The sequence below is a fragment of the Phoenix dactylifera genome, chromosome 5 (genome assembly GCF_051530095.1).
Source record: "Phoenix dactylifera cultivar Ajwa chromosome 5, Ajwa_hap1_PhDact_Kaust_v1.1, whole genome shotgun sequence".
NCBI classification, from domain to species: domain Eukaryota; kingdom Viridiplantae; phylum Streptophyta; class Magnoliopsida; order Arecales; family Arecaceae; genus Phoenix; species Phoenix dactylifera.
This window is the reverse complement of record NC_143194.1, coordinates 4475448-4500765: the sequence shown is the minus strand read 5'-3', so window position 1 is coordinate 4500765 and position 25318 is coordinate 4475448. Positions and strand designations below refer to the sequence as shown.

The following is a 25318-nucleotide window of genomic DNA, read 5'->3' as shown; positions in this document are numbered from 1 at the left end:
TTCGACACCTCCACCTTACTTGAACTTGGTCAGTGATGCGTAAGATGCTTTTATCCCAAACCTATATACCTTCAAATTACTCTCCTGTTGAAGAGGTCCTCTGTGATTGCAAGAAGATAAAGGCAAAAAGTAGTATTGGTGAACTTGGAGACGGCATATGATTTGTTAGTTTGGGAGTTTTGTTTGGCCACTTGGTTGGGACAAAGGGGGTTTGGTGTCTAATTAGCTAGGAGCAAATTTATTAGCAAAGGGAGCAGGGGATTTGGGGCAAGTAAATCTTTAGGACTGCAACAAGATATTGTTTGGTAAAGCCGTAAAGGGAGCAGCCGTTTCTTCATCAATTGTTGTAACCTACTCACCTGTGGGCAAGTTGCATGGAAGACAGAACATATTGATGCAAAGCAACACCAGAATTCTGAACCCAGAATTTTTTAATCTGACTGCTCTGTACATGCAGTGCCAAGCGTGCAACACGTATTGAAATTGTACTGTAATAAATTTACCAAGCAGGCGGGAGAAGGGAAGCAGCACACACTAAATTTGAATGTTTGACAAGAGGACAAAGGAAACAATTGTTTAATATGGGTGATGACATCCATATCTTAACCAATTTTGCATCATATATTAAATTAGTTTGTAGTGGTATCAAGGATGCTTAGGTGCTTTCTCTCAATCTAAACCCGGACTTGAATCAGATCCGATCTAGATCCGAATGTTTTGGGTAGGGACCGGATTATATATGGCTCCGACCCAACCTGAATAATCCATTAGGTCAGCAATTTTAGTTGTAGATCCGATCCGATCCGATCCGATCTTCTATTAGGTTGGGTCTAGATTCGAGCCCAACATTAAAATTCGAACAAAGAACTAGATTGGGTCCAGATCATTCATAACCCAGTCCGATCCGACCCATTTACATTTCTAGTTAGAAGGGAATGAGAATAATGTTCTAATCTTCCAAAATTAAATCAGGATTCTCATCTATTCCAATTTTAGTAACAAACAAAATATGTGGGGAGTATTATCATTCTAATTTTCGTTTCAACCAATTCTAATTCTGATTTCGATTTCCATCCCGAGCCAAATGTCCCTCAATGTTGACCTGCCTCCTTCCTTCTTCTTTTTTCGTCTTTTTGATTATCCGAACCAGGTGTGTACACGAGAATTTAGACCAGACAATTTTAATTTTATAACACATGCAGGTCTCCGTCCTTCATTTCGTGTTTTGCCTGGAAAAAGCGTATCAGCGACGCGAAGAAAGTAAAAGAAGAGTTGAACAAAGGGAAGCTTTATAGGACCCGGAGTTCCTTCCCTCGCGGCCTCCTTGGTTCTCGCCGTTGCCTCCTCCGGAGTTCGCTTTGCCGTCGCTGCCGGTCCTCGTCGTCCCCACTCTCAGCTAACGTAAGACCACCTCTCCTCCCACTTCTCTCTCTCACAAAAGCATACACACAAACAGATCGGCGGCGGCCGGAGTCCAATCACAGACACCACCATCCATCGCTACCCGCACCTCGTCTTCCTTCCCTACAACCCCATCGCCATAACTGGAACACCAACCCCACCCACACGCACCCACTCCGTCTCCTCTGATCTCTTGAACAATACCTACTTGATATCTATTCCCTTCTTGTATCCAGACCTAGGTTAGGATTATTAACTTGAAGATTTTTATTAGGTCATGCAGGTTAGGTCTCGAATAGGGATTCCAGCTCTAAATGAGATGCTTTTGATCTCGGTTTTCACATAACCAACCGGAGGATAATAATATACAAAATTAAAGTTGGGAGAAGAAGATACGACCCATTAAGGCCGGCGTTTGCTTGTGTAATATCTGTGTCCCTAACTTTCTTCACCCCCCACACCAAATTTTTAGCCTTTTGTTTGGCTCTGCGATACGGAATTCAAAGCATCTCCATTAGCGTTACATACATTAGCTTTTGAAGTTTTCTGCTAATAATCTCTCAGATGTGTATTCATCAAATCTGTGATATTTCGCACAAATCTGGAATTCTATTTTTTTTAATAAATCACTGTTGATTTTAATTTGCTGTAACACAAGAAACAATAATTATTGCTCCTGTTTTCTTGAAGTAGAGATAGAGTGTATATCAAATGAATAGCAAATTAAAGTTTAATAATTGGAAATGGAGAGAGGAAAAGGAGAATAAGTACATAGTAGTTGGTCATATATGGTGTTTATGTTATGCTGATCTATTCATTATCAGGCAGTGGATCTGATAAATTATAAGTTAATGCATGGTAGCCATCTTCATGCAGTTATCCATGATGTTTTTTCCTAGTATATCTTTATTGGAGTTCTTTTTCCTACTTTTCTGGGAATAGATTTGAATCTTGAACTCGACATTGGCCATTGATTTTGTTAGTTTTCTCTTGACATGTTTTGAAAAATGATAAAATGAATTCTAGGCATGGTTTGTGCATTATCCATGAAAAAGTAAGTGCTTTAGTTTTTGTTCTTGGTAATCCTCACACAGCATTGAAAGTTGACTTCAACAGCTTCTAGTTCTATTTTATATTCATTAATGATGTGGTAATTGTATTTTATTTTCATTGATGATGTGGTATTCTCATCTTGTATTGTTCTATTTCAAAATTATAGGATGTTCAAGAACTATAACCAGTTTTTCTCTGTCTTTAAATAATGAATATATTGTTAGCATGGACATAAACTAGGATTTTGAGTATACTGCATTCTGCACTTCTGTGCAAACTTTTAATTCCTTCCAATAAGGCATAACTAGGATAGGAGACTATGGCCTTATTTGGGGGAGCTTTTGGAGGGCCAAAAAGCATTTTCTGGCCCTCCAAAAGTACTTTTAGATAAAAAAATGGTGTTTAGTAAAATTTTCGGAAAGCTGTTTCAGCTTTTGCGGGAAGCTGAAAACAGCTTTTAGGGAGAAGCTCCAATTTGGAGCTTTCCAAAAACATTGTTTTCAGCTTTGTCAGGAAGCTGTTTTTTGGACCAAAATACCCCTATTTAAATCACACTTTTTTCTCCCAAAATCCTCATTCTGCCTCTTCCTCTCTCACCCATCCTCTCCCTCTTCTTCTCTATCTTCTTCTTCCTCTCAACGCCGCCGTCTCTGTTCCTTCTTCCTCTTCTTTTTTTTTCTTGTTTTTTTGTTTTGGAAGCTCGTGGCTGTCCACGGTGGCAGCCACCATGCCGGCCACCAGCCATGGCCGGCGACCCCTCTATATTTCAATGAAATAAAATAATAAATAAATAAATAAATAAAATAATGAGTGAGTGGCAAAGAATCCGATCTAAATAAATAAATAAAATATTAGCAATTATTTAACCAATTTTATCACCTAGCTAGAAAATTTGTTAGAGAGATAAATGGTTATTAGAAGGATGAAAAATTAACATACACTAATAATTATAATATTTTATATATTTATTATTGTATTATACTATAAATATAATATTATATTACATTATATCATAATACATTGATATGTTATGTTAAAAATTTAATATTATATTAAATTTTTATTCTATAATACATAATGTTATAATACTATATTATAATAATATTATACTACATTACATTAATATTATACTATATCATATATTTATGTATTAATACATATTATATTTTATTATGCTCTGTTATATAATACTGGTAATGTCCTTGATGGTCATTTTGTCACACAAAAGTACTTTCTCAATTTGTTACCAAACACATGTTAAAGTGTCACAGCACTTTAAAAATATAGTTACCAAACAGTAAACAACTTTTTATAAACGCTCTGCTTCAGACAGCTCTACTTCCAACAGCTCTACTTCCAAAAGCTCTACTACTAACAGCTCCCCCAAACAGGGCCTAGATGTGTAGAAAGGTTGTCTTACCTTTCTTGTGTGTCCATATTTTCATTTTCTTATAAGCCTTCAAACTTCACATTCATATTCTTTAGGTATCTTCATCTTTATCTTTAGTATTCAAATATAAGCTTGTTTCACACAAATTAATATGGTGTAACTTATCTTGACGAATACAGGATATAAATCAAATTAGATATATATATTGATTGGAATTCTTGTTCATTGTACAGTCTAAAATAATTCTCCACACAAACTAGCACTACAACTATGTCACATGTTCCAAATATGTTTACACTTGGAACTTTGTTTACACATTAACAATATGTTGCAGTTATTATACACATATTATTAGCACCATGTAAAGTTTGCATACAATGTGCTGGTGTAGAATAAGCCTATAACAATTTCTTCTTGTTCTAAAACTATGAAGAGGGTCAAATCTAGAAGGAAGAGGGCCATAAATAGATTAAGATTTAAGATCATCTTAAATAACAATAAGGATTTTCAGGCTGGTTAAGCACATTTTTCATTTTCCTTAAAGCTAGTTATGAGCTCATATTGCTGTATTTTGATCTGTAATGGTGTGTATTGCTTCACACACAATAACACTAGCTGATAAACAGCAATATGCATTCTCACACACCATTGTTAACAATGCTGGTAAGATATGTACCATAAATATTTTAGGATATGGATAGGCAGTTCAAGCCTCTCTAGATTCGAGGTCAGGTTAGGGTATGATTCACCCCTAGGTTTGTCCATTTTTTGAGAAAATATTGGCATTATTTTATTTTTTTTTGCAGGGAGGCACACAAATTATCATAGATGTTTAAATGGATTAATAAAAAGAAAGTGCTTGGTGAAACTTTGCGTGATTTTCTCCATATGCCTGCTATCTTTATCTCTTTTCTTCCTTTCCCTTTTCTTATTTTAGATTGAAACATCAAATTGGTTCTTAATTGTCATAATCTAAGGCACAAAACTCCAAAACCAAAACTAAGAAAAAGAAAGTCCAGTCTAAGAGATCTGAAGTTGTATACTTGTAGAATCAAACTACTATTATGCCAATCTGAGCTCCATTGTATACCAAGTTCTTTATATTCTGTAACAAAAAAGGTTCATGTAGCACATGTTATAGGTTGAAAATAGTTTAGAGTGTGTTATCACATATTGCTCTTTACAATTCTGGATTATGTGATGCAAACCTGCGGGGGAAAAATAATCATTAATGGAGTGATAATTTTTTGGGCTATCATCCCAAATAGAGCATAGAATATTTTTACATTGATCTAGTTTTTTTTCCCCTCCATTGGAATGATAAAGTCATTACTACAATTTTTAAATGGTGTCATAAAGATGTCTGTCTTACCTCCAGCCCAAATTATAACTTGAATGCTACACACCTTCACACCCTTCCTCTTTTTGTCTTAAGTTCCTCGATAGGTTCATATATTTTTGTTAGTGAACTGATGGCCCCATTTCTGTATCCATGTGGATGGCCAGCACCACTCCCAATATGCATTTTACATCTTTATTTGAATATATCTATCGATTTCCTTGTGGGAGCATGGGATTGTCTACATCCGTGAGAGCCCCATAACAACATCCTCATATTCCTACCCTGACCCATGAGCTCTGTTCATGTCTCAGAGCCCCAACTGTCCAGCCACCACCATATATTGGCTTTGTGGGAACTGGGAACCATGACTTAGGTCGCACTTGTCCTCTTTACCTAGTTACTCTTTTCCACTACCCTAATGGAGTACAGGCTCAAATGAAAGAGCGGTGGAGAAGATCAGGACTATGCTTTTCTCTCTTTCTTCGAGATTATTGCTTACATAAGCAAAGGAGAAGAGAACAAAAAAAGTTTTTTTTTTTTCAAAGACCAACCAGTTGGAGAGAGATAATAGTGGCCAATAGATTGTTTGCGAGCACTAAATTCTTTTAAAAAAAATTCTTTTGATTCAAAAGCATATATCATGTTTGTCTTGTTTTTGGATTTTCTTAAACTCCTTGCTCCAAAAGTAAACATGAGCCAACGAATTTAGGAGCTGGAAAATGATGTCATGTGGACCTATCACTACAAACAAGAGACTAGAGAGAGATTGTGGTGTGGATGACAGGGAAAGGGAGAAATTATGTAATTCGTGTTCCCTTTGGTGGATTGAACATGTAGGTGGAGGAAAAAAGTACACCTCTGACTCTGAGTTATCTCTGATGGCTTGGAGCTAGACATGAAAGAGAAGAGCCATAAGCTATCAATGGAGTGGAGACATTTGTCAAGGATGAATAGGATGGCGTGAGGTTTAACAGCCTTGTGTTTCATTTATTTATGTGTTAATTTGAAAATAAGTTAAAGATAATTGAAACTTTATATTTAACAATTGTGACATTTTTTTCCATGTTGATGGATAGTAACAGAGTAGAGAACAAAAACATAATTGCTTAAAATGAAAACATGTTGATTTGGTAGACATGAAAACAAGGTCTGCAAAACCGGTACTAAGAACAATTCAAACAATCATTTTGTCGAGGATAGAATTTTAAAAATCGAGAAATTTTCAACAATTTTGGTAGTATTACTACTCGTGAACACAGTGTAAAACCCTATGGGTTGAGAGGTATTCCACAACCACTTTCTTTAGTTTTTTTAATGTCAAGTCATGATTTGTGGCAATTGAGCGCTGGAATCCCAAATTGTCGTCAAATAATTGAATCCTCGTCTGACCAAGAAACATCTCTTCTTGCCATCTCCCTCCTTGACCCGTTAACCCAAATGGATTGGCTATTCTATGTTTTTTTTGTTGTGTGAAATTGAATACTCAGATATAACCCTTTTGTTGAAGATTCACTAGTCTCCTTTAATCTACATACTTGCAATTCTATTCCTCTTTTTTCCACATTTTTTAAGATTTCTTGGTCATTTATGTATTATTATTATTTTTCATTAAAGTTGCAGGTGATATGATTGACCATTACATTGATTCTCTTTTTCTGTTTTAATAATTTTTTCTTTGCTTTCATGGATGAATTGTTGAACTCAATTGGATGCATGCGCATGTGTCTATCAGATCTTTTCTTAACTAAAATTGTGTGCATATAATTTGAAATTTTAGTTGTTTTGATATGAAAGTTGCTTTAAGATTTCTTCTCTTTTGTTCTTGCGTGTTGTTTGACATCCATCAAAGCATTCTTTGAAGAGGGTCATCTTTTAGAACAGATTGGGCCGCCCAGTGCAATACAAAAGAATACACTAAGAAAGTTGAAGATGGCCGATTCTTCTGATTTCACCTTTTGCAAGGCAAGTTCTTTTTTAAATCAGATAGTTTTGGTATTCATTAGCATTTCCTATTATTCTTTCATAGGTTCCTTAAAGGTTCATGACTGGATACTAAAATTCATTTTCAAGTTCATTAGCCGCTTGCATTGATTTGAGTTTATGTATCATCATTTTTGGTTTGTCAACTTGTGAATGTCTCATATTTTTGATCTTTATGGAAAATAAAACAAAAGTGCTTAAGTAACTCCAAAATATCACTTGAAAAGACACTCAGCTGGTGTTTTGTATTCTTGCTGCTGCCTTTGAATTGTTATCATGAAATGTGCCATTTAATGAAGCAAAGTGATTGGCAAGACAGCTGAATGACTTTTTTGAGTGATTTTCTAAGGTAATCATTGTTTGAAATAAATCTTGAAAATATTACCCAAGTCTGAGTTTTCTTTCTTTATTTTCTCTTCAACTGGCAGCTAACATCCCATATGATTGAGTAGAAGTGCAAAAATACAAAAATCTTTTTTCCCAGTGTTGTTTGGTAATACTTAATAGGATGTATGCAGGTGTTCCTTCTTTTCGCTTTCCCCATTTTATGATTCTAGAAGAGGAGTTGCATATAAAGAATATTAGTTGACTACAGGGTTCATATCTTCAATATGCAACGTATAGGTGATGGCAAGAGATGTGGGCAGAATAGAAAGCAGTGGTTGTGTCTCATGACTATTTGTTGTTTACTAGTTTACAAAAGAAGTAAGAGTGTAAATGGGTTGAACGCGAGCATGCTAGGTCTGTTTTATAATCATGGCAAGCTTTCCAGCTCATTTAATTTTGGGTAAAACTCAAGTGGTACATGAACGGCTCGTTTAAGAGACCGATGAGAGGTTGAGGTCTTTCAAAACTTTCTTCTATACACTTTGTGCTATAATTCTGTTGGCTATATTCTAATCTTATAGTTGAGATGTAGTCACTCTTTATAAATTACATTAGTTTATGTTGAATAAGTATAAAAAAATAAAATTTATATTGATTATAATAGATTAAAAATATATAAGTTATTTATATATTAATATTTGGAGCTAAATTGAGCTAAGCTCGAGTTAAGCCTATCTCTAGCTTGGTTCCCTTACTAACCAAGTGAGACAAACTTGAGCCACATTTTGAGCTGAACACGAGCTAGCATGTGAACAACTCGCTCATTTGACGGCCCTCCAAAGAAGTCCACATTTTTTTATTGTATTCTTTTTATTGAACTTAATAAAGAAAGTTTGAGGAAGGATTTTGAAGATTTAATTTGGAAGAAAGTGTTTCTCTAAAGTCCTCGCTTTGAGGACAACATTGAGAAATGACATCATGGGCTACCAAAGTGGATGAAGCAGCTTAAACACTGACAACATTCTTGTTATACAATTTCTTTTATTACTTTGGAGATATTAATCTTTTGGTTGTTCTTGAATTCTAAATTTTGTATTATTATCACCTATTACAGTCCGTTCCTTTTTTTTTCTTTAAATCTCTCTTCCTATTAGTGATTTTTGAACAATTCAAATTCCCACACCCTAACCCATGAGCCTTGTTTTCCCCTTCAAGTTGTATCAAATACGTGTAGCCATAACCATTTGAAGGGGCATATGTGTACTTTGGTATGGAGGTAAAATAGATGTGTCCTCTTAGTGTTAGATGTGTCCTCTTGATTACCGCTAAGGATTCAAGCCTTGTTCATATCAGCCCCATAGAGGCTGTGTGTTAATATCCTTTGGTTTGGCCAAACAGGGCCTGAACCCCTCAGATCTCACCAAATCAAGATGGATCGAACCTGAATTGTCCCAACTTGATTTGAACAGTCTTGTAGGCTGTGTGTTAGTATCCTTTGGTTTGGCTAAACAGGGTCTGAACCGCTCAGATCTCACCAAATCAAGATGGATCGAACCTGAATTGTCCCAACCTGATTTGAACAGTCTTGTACGAAGTGAGAAGCCCTTTGAATCCCCTTTTTGGTGTTCACCAAGCATTTGAAGGTAGTAATACATAGGGAGCAAACAGAATACTATCATGTGTGGAGATATACCTCTAAACACATTATTATTTATGCGACTATAATTTAAGTTGCTGAAGTAAATAAGAAACAAACCCCATTTTGAGTTCAATAATATAGTCAGAATTCAAATTCCTGATGAATAAGAAGTTGGTTTCTTAGTTTTAGTGCCAATATTAGATTTTGGGCTTGGACCAAAATTTTAATTTTCTAAGACCCAAGGTATTTCTCAAGTCTTAAAGGCCAAGGAATTTCATTTATTTTTACCTATCATTTTTTACATTTGAAGGCTCAGAAAAAGGTCATATATCTTGGTCATCAAATTGTCTCATCTAAAATGACACTAAACAACTTATAACACTTCCAAGTGTAGCGCACATACACACATATATACATATATACTTATTCCTCTTTGTACATGGTGGGTTATTACATGCTTGTGAGCTCGACGGGCACTTGATTTGGCATTGTGGAGATGGACTGCATTTCTATGTCAAAGACATGGTCATTATTGTTCACTAGTATAATAAATATATTTTTCTCTGTTCATTTGTCAAAGTAATGCTACTAGTGGACTGTTTTATCTTGAGTGCGCTGAATTTTTGGTATCATATATTAATTTCTTGGGTTAGGAACCTCTTACATTTTCAATTGTTAATGCACATATAGTTTTCTATGTAGTTTTAATGCAAGTTATGGAATGTATTACAAACTTAAATGCACTTTGAATAGGACGTATGGAGATTTGAATCAACATACCATATTTGTGGAAAAACATGACATTAAAACAATAAAATATAAGAAAAAGACTATAAAACAAATTTGGAGGCCAAAACAAGTCGTATCAAGAGTGCGTGCCAGCTATATTGGAGTGCACTATATAGATTGGTCCTTGTGCACCCAAGGTTCGTAATACTAGTTTCAGTTTTTGTACCAGTTCCATTTTGGTACAATATAGGTACAGTTGGTCTGTGGTACGAAGACTCGAAATACCACCCCTGTTCGCTACCAATATTGTATCGTATGCTTGGTATGGGGCGGTACAGTCCAGTTTGGTGAACCATGGTTACATTATTGTGTCACAATATGTGAATCATTTGTTACCACTTAACAATTGCAGCAATAAATTTAACTTTTTATATGGAAAAAATATATTTTATAGATATACAGGCCTTTTTGGCTCTGAAACCAAACAATAAATTGCTCCATTGGTGATTATTTATTACCTGTGGCTTTGAATTATATATTTCAGAATTCTAAAGAGCAACGCACAATTGCGTGCTCTAGTGCAGTGTTGATTGTCAAGCTATGACATGCTGCCTTTCAAGTTCTTTTGTTATTTTTATATAAAGACCGTGATACTCAATGGATCTCAAATCGGCATGAGAAAAATATGATATTACGACTCACATTTCTTAGTTTGAATTTTCTGAGATTGCAATTTGGGAAGATCTTCTATGCCCTGCATTTCAATAGTGTAGGTCTGATTTGATTTTAAAAAAAGAAGGCGAAAGGAAAGGGATAAATGAAGAAGCATGCCGTAGAAGATAGGTAACATATGAACAAAATCATGTAAATGCAAGGTGTAGCCAAATACTTTATATTAGTACAAAAACCATTTAAGGCTATTACAAATTGTCTGACACATTACATGATGGTATAAATCATAATGCCAAAACATCACTGATAGTTTATTGAATATAAAGATGGATTACAATCATGGTTTTGAGTATCAGATTGCACTGGTCCCTATGCACCATACCATATCGTAGGGAACCAATACCTGGTACACCTCCCCCCCTCCCCCACCGAGTTTTGATACAAAAATTGTACTGACATTAGACCAGTTGAATACTAGTATTAGTACTTAAAATATTGATCATGTTGCCACCTAGCAAAGAAATGGTCCTGGATTTTGGTGAGGATTAGGGTGCTCATCCATAAACTACCGTATTTATGATGCCATCATTGTCAAGAGTGCTCGATGAGGGTGTGTGCATCCATGCCATTCGAATTTGTATAGTTGTCACCTTTTCAATTTCCCTCTAAGTTCTATACTTTTTTTTCTTTTTGCATCTTGTGCATCTCTCTTCCTTCCATACTGATAATTGTATAAGTATATGATATATTGAATCTGATACATTTTTTCAAGACAGCTATATATTTCTAAGGCACATTAACCATCTGTTGGGCAGTAAAATTGTTGTCCATGACTTTTTGCTAAAAAATATTATGAATTAAGTCATCATGGGTGCCAAACAACTAAAAAGTCTTAATATGAGACTTTCAAGAGTTTGAGTTACATAACCGAAGATTTTAGATTGGGTTTTTTGTGGAGAGGAGTTATGACTAATCTAAAGAAAAGAATGACTTGATCAGCTTATACACATTTGAATGTCTTCAAGAATTAAGAGACATGGAGTCTTGGATTATTTGTCGGAGGAGAAATCATTCTCAACTTTAGCTGCCGATGTGCTATGAACCAATGAAGTGTAATTTGCTTGCTTGACTCCAAGACTGTATGTATATGTAATATATGTATATATGTATGTACAGACACGTATCTGCATGTATGTTTTGGATAGATATACATATAGCTATATGTATATCTATATATATATACATATGTTTATGTATACATGTATATATATTTATATGTATATTACATACTACATATACATATGTGTGTGTATATATACATATATTTATATGTATTTGACATACTACGCATACATCTGTCTGCGTGTATGTTTTGGAGTCCATTATAAAGTGGGTCTCACACAAACTTTGGGTGGAGTCACATGCCTGAGCATTCACATTAATTAATAAATATTGCACGCATGACTAGAGTGGGAGCATAAGGAACTTGCTGCAGATGTGGTTGTAAATGGTATTTGAATACTATGGCAAGTATGTATGACCGGATATATGCCATATGTGCAGATTGACATGCAGTGACAATTTCCTGGAAATGCTTATCCACTCTCCTTTTGAGCTTTTTCCTATTATTTTGCTATTTAACTTTAATTGCCATGGTGAAAGAAGAAAATAGAATTTAGTAAATTAATTCCAAAGAAACTGGATTATGCTGAGGTTTTATGGTGTCTTATCTAAGAGTACGTTGAATTTTAAGACATTCAGCAACTCTGTTGTGTAGGTTGGTTCACCAGTGGATGATGACCATTTGGAGTCACCTAAAACCATTCCTGACATTAAGAAAATCAGTCTCAATGACAATACTCTGGAGGGAATTAGTATTCAGAAGATTAATAATTCAAGCCAGATTGATTCTTCATCTAATAATAAGTTCAAACTGAAGAATTCAGCAACACCAGAAACAGTGAGAGAGCCTAAAGATTTGGTGACTGGGTTACAGGAACAGAAGCCTGTAATAAAGAAATCCACTGTTAAAAGATCGAAGGTTCCTTTTGAGAAAGGTTACAGCCAAATGGACTGGCTAAAACTTACTCGCACACATCCTGACCTTGCAGGTACTTAACTATTTTCATTCTTGTTTTTGTTTTGCTGGAAATAGTTTTGTTTTGATGTGCTCTGACTAGTTATATCTGGAAATATCTGATTGAGTGGAAAAGAGAAGTCTTGCCTTGAAATTTAGATTATGAAGTAATGTTTTTAATTTGAGTTGTTTGGAGTTCATGGCATCTGGAAATTATGGTTATCATGGGTGACATTGAAGTCAAGAAACTGTTTTGTTTTCATACTTTGGAGGAAACAACTTTTTAAAGATTCACAGAAAGTCTAGATACCAGTCTGAGCTGCTGCTTCTGCTTTAATAGACTGCTTCTAACCAGCAATGGTCTGAAAATGGATCTATACTGCCACTGTAGCCCATGCAGGAGAATGTGGGCAGGTGTTGATTGACTTGAGCAAAAAGCAGAGGCATATCATGGGCTACCTCTCATAAATTTCTATGCAACATTTGGATATGATTACCACAATAACTTCTGTTGACAACCTTAATCTTGCACTCATCTTAAAGTACATCTCAATCTTTTACTACCAACATTGAAGGTACCTTAAAAAGGTGTCACAAAACTAGTTTCATCAAGAAGCTTATAATTCTTTTCTGAGAAAAGTTGCCATAGAGAGAAAAAAGGAGCCAAAGAAAATATACAGTTACATAATTAACCAGAGGGCCTTTCAGTTTTAATGAGAATCATTGGTCCTCTTAATGTCCAGCCTGACCTTTTCTCTTTAACAAGTGGTGTATGAATAAAAAAACTACCCTTAAGGCTCGTTCTTAAGTGTAATGTCCAATAAGATGTTTGATAATAATCTCTTTTCTTCTACCAGAGTCTTACTAAAAGACTAAAGTTGTCATGGTTGTAGATCACCAATGTAGGGGATCTTTTCCTTTATCCACCTATAGAATAGTCCCATTGATGTAGCTTATTGTTATAGACTCTATACCCTCTTTTAGTCTTTTCTGTCCATTCACTGATCCCTTGTGACAAGATATCTGATTGTTTACATCTGTCCATCAAATGAGCCACTTTTGATAAATGTGAATATATGTGTTTGTGTTTGAGGGTGGTTGAGAAAATGTTTTGAGGCCCGTAGACCCTAACCTATCCCTGGCATGCAACCTTATAATCCCCTAACATGAAGCCACACCAGACTTGGCTCACAAGCTTTCATATCCTGCTCGCTGCATGGCAAATGTGTCCGATGTCATAACACCCATGGTAACCTGAAAGGCCTGGAGCTGTGACTGATATGAACCTATGACCTTCCTTAAACAGAATAGTGTACTAACTATTTTAGCTATGCACTGGTGAGTGATTTAAATTAATTTTAGTTTTGATATTACGTTCTCAATGACAAGAAAGATTTCTGGTCAATTTAAACAATAGCCCTAGGCCATAACCATCAAGTCATGCCTATAATGTAATTTATGATTTTTTTCGGGTGGTTGTTACTGTTAAGAGCTACATTCGATATCATTGCAAGCTTTCACATAGCTTATTAAACTCTCATTTTTTGTTATTCTAGGTCTTACACCCACTTCTAACTTTTTATTGCATATTTGAGCACCTGTTAACAATCGTAGTCAGATACTTCAGAGTCAAATTATAGTGCTTTTTTTGTACTAAGCAACAACCTCTTATTGTCCCACTATTTTAGAAGGGCTTAAATGGCTGTGTGATAGAGTTTCATTTACTCTTCCTTTTTTTTTCATTGCAAGGAATTATTTACCCATGGCATGTGTATGCTTTTTTGCAATGAAATTGCTTTCAAGTCTTTTCTTCTTTAACATACCTTTTTTATTATGACAAAAGGGGGGAGAAAAATATGAAGAATTGACAAAAGGAAGAAAAATAATGGAAGTATGGAGGAAAATATGAAGAATTGACAAAAGGAAGAAAAATAATGGAAGTAAAGAGACAAATGTGGAAGTAAAGAAGTATTTGTAAAAGGGGAAGAATTAACAACTTTTAAAAGGGAAGAATTAAAACTTCTAAAAAGAGGGAGACAATATTTAAAACATAAAAGGGGGAGAATTATGATACAAAGCAAAATTGTGGTAGTTTTCAAAGAAACTTCACATTATTCAAGTACTATTTCCATATGATTCAATTGAGAGTACAAGTGAACTTTATAAATTAACTATCATTTTTTTACATTCAGCAATCAACTTCTCTTGATCAGATTGTTCTGTTGTTATTTTTCTTTTAACTGGCTGTACAAAGCTGTTTTAAGTTCTCTTCACCATGACATAGATTCTCCTGCTGATCAGTTTGATTTTCCCCCCAGGGCTTGAGGGCCAATCAAATCGAAGGCTCATTTCTATGGATGAAGTGAGACAACATAAGACTGAAGGTTCTATTTGGACAGTTTTAAAAGGTCGTGTGTATAACATTTCTCCCTATATGAAATTTCATCCTGGAGGTATGTGTCTATTTATGTGCTTTTATTATAAGAAATTGTTTATATGTCGTCCTTGACTTAACCTGGTCTGAATATACTCTTTCACTTGCCCTATACTGGTTGAAATATTTCTTTTATTAACACTAGCAGTTTCTGTATACATGCGTGTCTGTAAGGTACACCTGACTTCAAACACGTTGACATGTGGATGCAGATGCGCATGCATGCACATGCTCATGTACAGATATTTTTTCACACACATGCATACATGCTGTACACACTATGTATATCAAGGTTTTCAACCGGCACCAATCTTGTATTGTTTTTTTATCAGAAATGGTATGGTATCAATTTTATGCCAGTACTGACAGTAGGCATCGAAACTGAAAACATCCAAAAGAATAAAAAAACCTGTCTGCACTACTGGTAGGGCCAGTTCATACCAGTATGGACTATTTTGGCATCTCTGCACCCGTATCAGTGCCGGTTTTGCATCAGACCAATATGGTACCAATGGCGCCACCTGTTTTGGCAATTTTGAACCACAATGTATATAATATACATATTGTATATGTATTTACATATAATACCAACGTACACTCTTAATGGAAAATGCATCATGTTGGCAACCCCAAATGGCCATGCAATCTTAACTGGTGCTTCTTGGTCTTCACTTGATCTCTATTCTAGTTTTTATTACTAGTTCAGTTTCTCATAATCTCTTTTTTTCTGTAGGGTCTACAATGTTACACCTCAACTATGTTGACAAGATATATCATAATGCTTCTTCAATAACCTGCTTCTTTGGATCAATAAATCTGACAATTTCTTTCTTGAGCTGGTAGATACAGAATATCACTAATCAGACTATGTTATTGCCCACTTTTAAGATGATTTTAGGGCTTGCGTAAATCCTAACAAGAAGAGAGTTTGGATTAAGAGGTTTTCCTTTGGAACTTTTATTTCATGCATAGGAGAATAATTAGTGTTTATAATGGTATATTAATTATATCAGATACCAAATTGACAATGAATTGTCCTAAGGCTTTTTTTCTGCCCTTTATTTGATCTTCCACTAGGACTTGCTGTAGTGCTACAACTTGCTATTGGTAAAGATCCTTATGTTATTGGTAAGAAGTTTTATTTCCCCAGAAAAAAATGTTTCACAAAAGAAAATAGGAAAAAATAAGAATAATGAATTATTACCACCAAGGACAGCCGAACTGGTTTGGGCAAGACAATTATAGGTTTGGTGAGATTTTCAGAACTGTCAGTCCTTCTATATTAGAAAAATTTAAAAGTAAGATCACACATTCCAGTTGCTTCATTGAACAAAGTTTGCTTCAAGTATGTTCGAAGACAGTAAGGGAACAAAGGCTTGGCCTTTTCATGTACTTTACATGGACATTTGTGTGAGGCAAACCATGATAAACTGCATGTGAGGCCTATGGTATTAAAACACTTGTCAACAAGCTTTCCAATGTGTCTGGAATCAAGATGATAAGTCTTGGCTAGAAAGGAACAACCAAACTATTGAACTTTGTTTAACCAACAGCTAGCTGTTGATTTTCGGTGAAAATTTTCCTGCCTAACGTGCGCAATATCTTAGCTTCCTGTTGGATTGGTAATTGTATTTCTTTTGCTTAAGGGTTTGGTTAAGAAATGCTTCAGGCTAGATTTGGACATAGGATAACAAATTGATTGCTTATAACTTATAAGGTTCCTTGAGTTTTAGGATCCACATTTATAACAACTTGTGCACTTGGTTATCGAATTAAAAACATCTTCATATATGTAATGGGAACTCTGTGGACGGTCTCCACACCCAAGCATCAAAGCTGGGGTATGTAGCTGGATGCCATATAAAAGAATATATTGATTTATAGCATCGATGCTACTTTGGCTTTTTTATTTCTTATCCTTCTTAGAATTTCATTAACTTTTGTCACTCTCTTGACCCCATTACCTCACTTTGTCTATATTAGAGCCCTCCTCTTTTAATTAATTTACCCCTCCCTTTTCAGTCTAATTATTGACTGATGAAGGACAGGAATCATATAGATAAGCAGGAAATCCATTTATGAAATCTAAACAATAATGATTGATAAGATCGCAGCCATCCTTCAGATTTCTTCCACTCTTAAATAAACTACATGCACCATACACATCCGTTACTTGGGGATCACTGCCATGCACATTCCTTTCATGAGAACTGCATGTGCCAAAGAATATTGTAACCATCCATGCTTCCTCTAATGTGCATCGTACATCTACTGTGCCCAACACTGTCAACCATCAATGTTTTCTCCCACATGCATTGCAGGTCCCAATACTTGGTTTGTTTTAGAGTAACTGAATTGTTGAGACTTTTTCTTCCTCTAGGGTGCTCAATCTATATGCTAGATGATGGAATGCCTTTAAATGCTTCAATCAAGACAAAGAAGTCACAGGGTTGTTTTATCGGTTGTAGTCATGAAATATGCTCCCGTCACTATTGCCAATATTAAAAGTCATGTTCTTGGATTGTTACACTTTTTCTTGGTTGAGTGAACTGATAATGTGTTTGGTGATATTACTCGCTTTTGAAAAACCCTTGGAGATGCAACGAACGAAATGCCTAATTTTCATCCCCAGAGCCGAAAGGTTCTTGCCTTGCTACAATGCATCTTAGAGGTGAACAATATCTTTGAGGTGAATGGTTCACAATCATCCGAAAATCTTCTGTAATCAGGGTGACATGTTTGTTTGTACCTCAGAGTTTAAAGGGTCCCATGCTAATATTTTGGACATCATCTTGCCTTGTGGTGCTCTAGTCCTATAATGATATGTGACTTAAAAGCTAGCAGCAGTCTATTCTGGTGCAACTAACAACTTTCTCCCATTTGTGCTATTGCTTGTTTTGTTTATTCTTTAGATTTACAATAGAGGAACCGAGACCATTTCCTCTTGTTTGTAATAAAGATATCAAGGACAATTAGGACAATATTGCTTTATGTAATTGATTGAACTGATAGTAGAAGATGAATATTAAGGGGTTTTATAAATGGTTATTTCCATCTGCACTATTTATGGTTTTATCAAGGAATTCACAAAGGCATTATTGCCATGTTTCTAGATATCTCTTACAGATATATTATACTTTATATGAGGCTCGTATGTTAGGTTTCATTAGACTAATGCGCCGTTTGTTATTTAGAAGTAGGGGTGGAAATCGGGTCGGGTCGGACATAAACGGGTCGGGTCAGATGTTAAACGGGTCAGAAAAGTATAAACCTGAACCTGACCTATTTATTAAACAGGTCAGAAATTACAACCTGAACCCGACCTGTTTAATAAACAGATAACCCGACCCGACCCGTTTAACCTGTTTAATAAATAGGTCGATTAAACAGGTCGGGTTGATTTATGCTTTTCTGACCCGTTTAACTAAATCTTACTGTAAATAACCAGAAAAAAAATAGAAGAGGCCGACCTTTTTCGGAAGGGGCGCCGTGCTTTCCTCGTCCTCCCCACCGGGGAGCTTATCGGCACTCCTTGGCCCGCTATTGCCGTCATCTACTAGGGTTTCTTCCGACAAGAGAGAGAGAGAGATGGGAGGGTGGGGTTCCTTCTGGCGCGAGAGAGAGAGGTTGGGGGTTCGACGGAGAGAGAGAGAGGTGGGGGGTTGGGGACCTTGGGGTTCCTTTCGGCAAGAGAGAGATGTGGAGAGGTTGGGAGGGTCGACGGAGAGAGAGAGAGAGAGGTGGGGGGTTGGGGCTTTGGCAAGAGAGAGGGTGCTTGCTGGTTTGAAATGAAGATATTGAGAGAGATACGACTCACAGTTTCTCTTCCCTTCTTTCTAATATCTCTGCTCCTTTTCTTTTGTCTTGCTCAGCTCCATGGCAGCTGCGAGATTTCTTCGCCGCTGCCGCCTACGCTGAAGGGGGAGGCTTTCTTTTGGGCCGAGGCTTGGGCCGGCTCTTTCTGATCCAACCCGACTCATATATTAAATGGGTTAAATAGGTCAGATATCTAAAATATGTATCCGACCCAATTAATAAACGGGTTAAACGGGTCAACTTGTTTACGATCCGAACCTGTTTATGGCGGGTCGAATACGGGTCGGGTTGGCAGGTCGGGTCATATTTTGCCACCCCTATCTGGAAGGGACTCTAATGCATAGCTTCAAAATAAAAGCTTTTAGTAAAATATTATAACACCAATTTTTTGGGTGCAAGATTATAGCACCTGTTTGATAAATTTACCCAATTATATGAACCTAATAACTGGAGGGAAGCGGTTGCCAGTTGTTTTCCGGTTGCCAGTTGTTTCCTAATTAGTTTTCTGGAGCATAATTTCCAAGTCTTTGTGGACAAAGAATGAGGATCATAGCTTAAAAACTGCCTTTGCTGAACTATTAGAAATCATGACCATTCTCTGCCCTCAACAGTTTCTTCAACTACCTTGAAGCAGACATGGTGAAGAGATGACAAGAATTATCCACACATCTATTACTTTTTTGTAATAATTGTATAAATCAGTAACTACTTTATCAAGACAGGCCTGTTATGATGACCCATCTGTTGTAATATTTCTTCTTTTCCGACTGGACTAGAATTGATTGCTTGCTTTTGCTTATGAAGACATTTATGTCTGGAGAGTTCCCTAAAATTTCTCCTTTTGGCAGGTGTGGATATGCTTATGAAAGCAGCTGGAAAAGATTGCACCTCATTATTCAGTATCCTTTATGATGATGGCTCCTTTCCTTTGTCAAACGTTTGCAATGATTTCCCTTGGAACAAGTTTATCTGGCCTCAAAAGAAAAAAAAAGGTTACCAATCTGACCCAATATTAAAATACCCATATATTGCAATACAATAAAAGGGGCAATAATAAACAGTCCCAAGGCACCATGCTGAACATATCAGTGGAACAAACATCGATGTGTTCAACACTAGTGCATAACATACACTAGTGAAGTGGAGTTGCAATGTTAAAGACATCCCATGGGATGCTGTTACTTCTATTGAGAGACCAAAAATTGTCCCAGAACGAGGGATGATTTGTTTTTGCTTAAAGGTTTCAGGACAAAGTCATGCTTTTATCTTGCATCCAGTATTCCTTAATTTCGTTCTAGATAAGTATCATGCATGGGTGAATGCTGAATTCCTTTTGGAGAAGTGCCTTGTGGGAGTGTTAGATGCGAGCTGATGTCTAACTTGAAGCTGTCTTCTGATTGATGAGTCATTTCCACCCCAGATCATTTACCATATTTTACAGGATTGTAAAGCTCATAACATATTTATCACAGTACAATTTCCTCTCTTTTTTTGGGGGGGGGTAACAACTGCAATTTCCTTGCAATAAAAAAAGTTTGTCTACTTGATATACTCTTCTGGGGTCTTATTATGATAGAGATTAGAGACTTACGGTATAAAAGGATTGTTGCAGGAGGTTTATTTCAAACTAGAAACTAGCAAATGATTATACCAGAGAATTTTAATGTTGATAACTTGAACATGTGGCATCTTCAGTTGTACCGTAAGGTGTTCTTCACAGGAAGCTGCATGAGAGGGTTGGTAGGAGCTTTGTGCTGCAACTTGCGGGCAACGAAGAAAGATATTGTTAACCCCAAAGTACTTTGTTTAGCTTAATATGATGATGTTATTATTGGATTAGTTTATATTTGTCTCAATAGTCAATGAGAATTAAGAATACACGGTAGGATCTATATCAGTATAGAAGTTCTCACCGTATTTTATTCAACAGGTTTCTCGTTTTGACTCTGTCCTCCCTGAGTGCACCTGCGTCGAACAACAAATTTATAAAGGTGTTGGTTTTACTGCCTGTGACGGCGTTATCTGCCGGCTTCTCTCAATATCTAAAACCTGGTCTTGATTGCGGAGGTGCAAGGGCAAAAATAAAACAAGAAAAAGAAGAATAATTTAGATATAAGAAAGATGTGGTGGTTTTTGAAAATAAATATATGGGTTTTAGATGCGGAACAATCTTTCTACATGCAGGAATAAAGTTTCAAATATCTGACCTTTTGTCAATGATTGCTTTTCCTAATAAGCCGATCGAAGCAAGCGTCCATAATTGGAGTTTCTTTCGTAATAGCTTGATACATCATTGGAGGAGGAGCATTCTTGTGTCAAGATAGTCTAGTCACATTTTGTTCCTCCCTAGGAGTTGTTCAACTACTTGTCTTCGCCTGAACAAAACCAAGAGATTATTTGATGATATCCATCTACAGAGTAAGGGTGCGACCGGACTCCTTCCTTGTTTAAACCTAGATTTTATGCCTAACGTGACGTAATTTTTATTTAAGAAAATAAGAGAACTTTGAAATTCTTACTCCTGCATGATTTCTCCCTGAGTTAAACCTTGCCATGTTGACGCCTATATGAAGGCATGAACGACCAACAGGAACAATGCCTTTAGTACCAACCACAATGCACCATTTTTAATATATATATATATATATATACACACAAAAAAATATGGGGTCTAATCCCAGTTAGGTTTTGTCTTAGCTTGGGATTGAGCTGAGGTCAGCCATAATTGTCCAAACTTTGACCATGTGAACCAAATTGATTGAATGATAAGCACTTAAGACTTATAATTGCAAAATACAATTTAGAGAATATTTGGCTCAGGTTGTTGAGAGGGTCTCTTGTTGCTAGCTAGTTGATAAGTAAAGCTTTTAGAAATAGAACTGTTGAAAGTAAAGCTTTTATAAAAAGTTGTTTGTTGTTTGGTAACTACATTTTTAGAGTGTCATGGCATTTTAACATGTGTTTGGTAAACAAACTGAGAAAGTACTTTTATGTGACAAAATGATCATAAAAGATATTACTCGTATTATACAACAGAGCATAATAAAATATAATATATATATTAATACATAAATATATAATATAATATAATATTAATGTAATATAACATATTATTATTATAATATAGCACTATAATATCGTATACCATAGGATAATTTAATATAATATTAAATTATTTAACATAACATATCAATTTATTATGATATAATGTAATCTAATATTATATTTATAGTATAATACAATAATAAATATATAAAATATTATAATTATTAGTGTAAATTAATTTTTTACCCTTCTGATGACAATTTATCTCTCTAACAAATTTTCTAATTAAGTGATAAAATTATCTAAATAATTAGTAATATTTATTTATATTTATTTATTTATTTAGATCAGATTATTTTCCACTCACTCATTTATTTATTTATTTATTTATTTTAGTTATTTATTTATTATTTTATTTCATTGAAATATATTTATTTATTATCTTATTTATTTATTTATTCGTTCATTTATATTCATATTTATTTATTTATTTATTATTTTCTTTTCTTTTCTTTTCTTCTTTTTTTTCTTTTCTTTTTTCTTCTCTTCTTCTCCTTCCTTCCTTTCTTCCCTTCTTCTCTTTTCTAATGCTCTCGCGTGGCTGGCGGCGCCGGAAGGGGGCCGGGCCATGGCGACCGCGGGAGGGGGCCCAGGAGGGGGCCGGGCCGGGGCCAGCGATGGCCGCGGCAGTCTCAACGGCAGGGAGCCGAAGCGGCTCGCTTGCACTTGTCGCGGGCAGACCTGGGGACTTCGCTGCAGCTCGCCTCTCCGGTTCCGTGGCTAGCGGAGGTCCGGCCACCCCACAGCCGAGCCCGGCCACTCCGTGGGCTGGCCGTGTGCCACAAGTGGCGTCGCAACGACCTGCGGAAAGGTCGCCGGCCATGGGTGGTGGCCGGCGTGGTGGCTGCCACTGTGGGCAGCCACGGGCTGCCTCCCAAAACAAAGAAAAAAGAAACCGGGGCGGCGATGTTGAGAGAAAGAAGAAAAGAGAGAGAGAGTGGGAGGGGGATAGGTGAGAGAGAGGAAGAAAAGGGATGGAGGATTTTGGGAGGAAAAATGAACTTTTAAGTAGGGGTATTTTGGTTAAAGAAAATAACTTGCGGACAAAGCTTAAAACAGCTTTTTTGGAAAGCTTCAAAATTGAGCTTTTCTCAAAAAGCTATTTTTAGCTTTTTGAAAAAACTAAAACAACTTTCTAAAATTTTTATTAAATATTCTTTTGCATCCAAAAGTACTTTTAAAAGGTAAAAAAGTACTTTTTACCCCTCTAAAAGCTTGCCCAAACTGAGCCTAAATTTGAAGGCAAGCAAGCATTAGAACTAGAAGTCACCGTAAAATGTTTGCAACTTTTTATGGCTCTCAGCCAAGGTAGGTAAAAGATGTTCTAACTAGGAGTTCTACGTGTATGCGTGTGCATGCGTGCGTTTTACTTTTAAGCTTTTGCTCTTCCTGTGATTTTTGAAAAGGAGTTGATGTTAACACATTTGCGACTTTTTAATGGAACAAGCGTGCAAGTTCGATTAAAAGATAATAAGATCTCCATTTGGCCGGAAGCGCTAAAAAGTTTGCAAATAATTGATGGTATATTATTTAAATTTCAATAGTGACATGCAGTACTTCTAGTGAATTGGATTGGCCTACTTTCGATCTGGAATTGATGATAAGAAAAAAAAAATTTATATCCAATTGAAATTTGATTAGGCTGAGATTTGAAAACATAGCTTCGGACATAGATTGGATTTAGATCCTTAATTTCCATATCGAAACCTAATTAATCTAAAACAAGTATGCCATATATTTCAAAACCTCCTTGAATATAAGTAATTAGCCATCTTGTCGTGATATAACTTGTCAATAATTAATTTACAAAAATGATCCACCAACAACAAGTTTTACCATTATGTTAGTATAAGGCAAACTCTACAGGATTTTGATGACACAAGTAGGAAAGACTTCTTAGCTTCAGAAGGAAACAGTGAAAAAATAAGATTATTTAAGCAATAAAATAATTATTCTAATTAAGATATAATTTAAACCTAAAAATCTAAAATAATAAAATAATTTTGAAAACTAGAAATCTGGAGAAACTAAATCTAAAAGCTAGAAATACCTCGTAGCTTCTTCGTTTTGTTACTAAAGAGCTATTACATGTTAAGAATCCACCAGCTAACATTTCAAAGTTTGCCGCAACCAAGAATTCTACTAATTGGCTTTGCTGTCATCCTTAGAAGGTATATACATGCTCTAAGACCCATGGGTAAAAATGTTTGGGTATCCTTAGAGTCCTTCTAACTCGAAATAAAACTTCTAAAGTACCTAAATTAAGACTTCTCGGTGAAAGGATGCTTCTATAAGAAAATATCCTTCTGATGGTAAAGTAATTGCCATTGGAAGTGTTTGGAAAGTGGTTATTCCATCGTCGCATAACGTCGACAAAGGTTCGTTCCATTGTCTGATGCTTTTGGACCGGACTTAGCGCCTCAATCTTTGGAAAGTGAGTTGGCATCATCGGATATTCTGGAGCTCGTCCCGAACTCAATTATTTCTCAGGCATTACCTTCTGTAAGCTCCTCCTCTTTTCTTTTTTCTTTCTTTTTTTTTTTTCTTGCTAAATCTGGTGATTCATATAACACGTGTACGGATGCACCAAATAAAATCGGAAAATAAAATATCACGGAGCTCCCGAGGCAGGTCCCCATCCCCTGTCCATAGGGTGCTACTAGCATAATTAACCACGTACGTGGCCATCTAATCCGCAGCCCCGTTGACTTCTCTAAACACATGTTTTGCCTGGACAACCCCTCAGTCCCTCATCATCATCAAGATATCGCAAATCAAGGGATGGCCAGCGGCAACGACCTTCGGACTCCCTTGGATTCAGCTGATGACCGTAGCCGAGTCATCCTCCAAAATGATTGAATTAGTTAAGAGCACACGCTGAGCATGTCGAAGATCCGTCCAGACAGCTCTCAGCTCCGCACCAGAAACCTGCAGTCAAATAACTGACAACCTCCCGCTGCCACGATCCTAGAGTTCGGTCCTTAATGACGAAACCCGCTCCACCTTTAGTACCACCAACCAGCACCGATCCATCAAAATTAATCTTGAGAAAATTTGAAGATGGAGGCTCTCAGGTAAAAAACGCTATAAGCTCTCTTCTGATAGAGAGCCAGGTGACATTCAGCTGGCTTCTGATGTCGTACGGTTCACCAAGCGTTAGAACCTTCCGGGGCCAGCCTGCGTCACTTAATTCAGCGTCGAGTGGAAAACGATCTAGCGACTTGAGAAAAGGAAAGAGCAAAGTCCTTACTTTGTTATCAATGAGAAAAGAATAAAAAAAGACCTTTAAGTACCAATAGCGTGAATGCCCCTCGCAATCTTGAACCTAAAGGACCGTTGACGGCTAGGCCCGT

At 36.2% G+C, this 25318-nt stretch overlaps 1 protein-coding gene across 3 annotated transcripts; it reads left to right on the top strand.

Moving 5' to 3' along the window:
* The first annotated feature begins 1133 nt into the window (after positions 1 to 1133).
* Positions 1134 to 20541, top strand: RLF (reduced lateral root formation). Of its 3 annotated transcripts, none has more exons than XM_017843199.5 (6): positions 1134 to 1401; positions 7063 to 7148; positions 12311 to 12644; positions 14929 to 15063; positions 19709 to 19759; positions 20159 to 20541. In XM_017843199.5, the coding sequence occupies exons 2-6, from the start codon at positions 7116 to 7118 to the stop codon at positions 20230 to 20232; spliced, it is 627 nt and encodes a 208-aa protein (XP_017698688.3). In that variant the 5' UTR covers positions 1134 to 1401; positions 7063 to 7115; the 3' UTR covers positions 20233 to 20541. The 3 variants fall into 3 exon arrangements, with proteins under 3 accessions (XP_017698688.3, XP_017698687.3, XP_008791871.3); XM_017843198.4 differs by having other exon boundaries at positions 1137 to 1401; positions 7068 to 7148; XM_008793649.5 differs by having other exon boundaries at positions 1137 to 1401; positions 7036 to 7148.
* The last annotated feature ends 4777 nt before the right edge of the window (positions 20542 to 25318 follow it).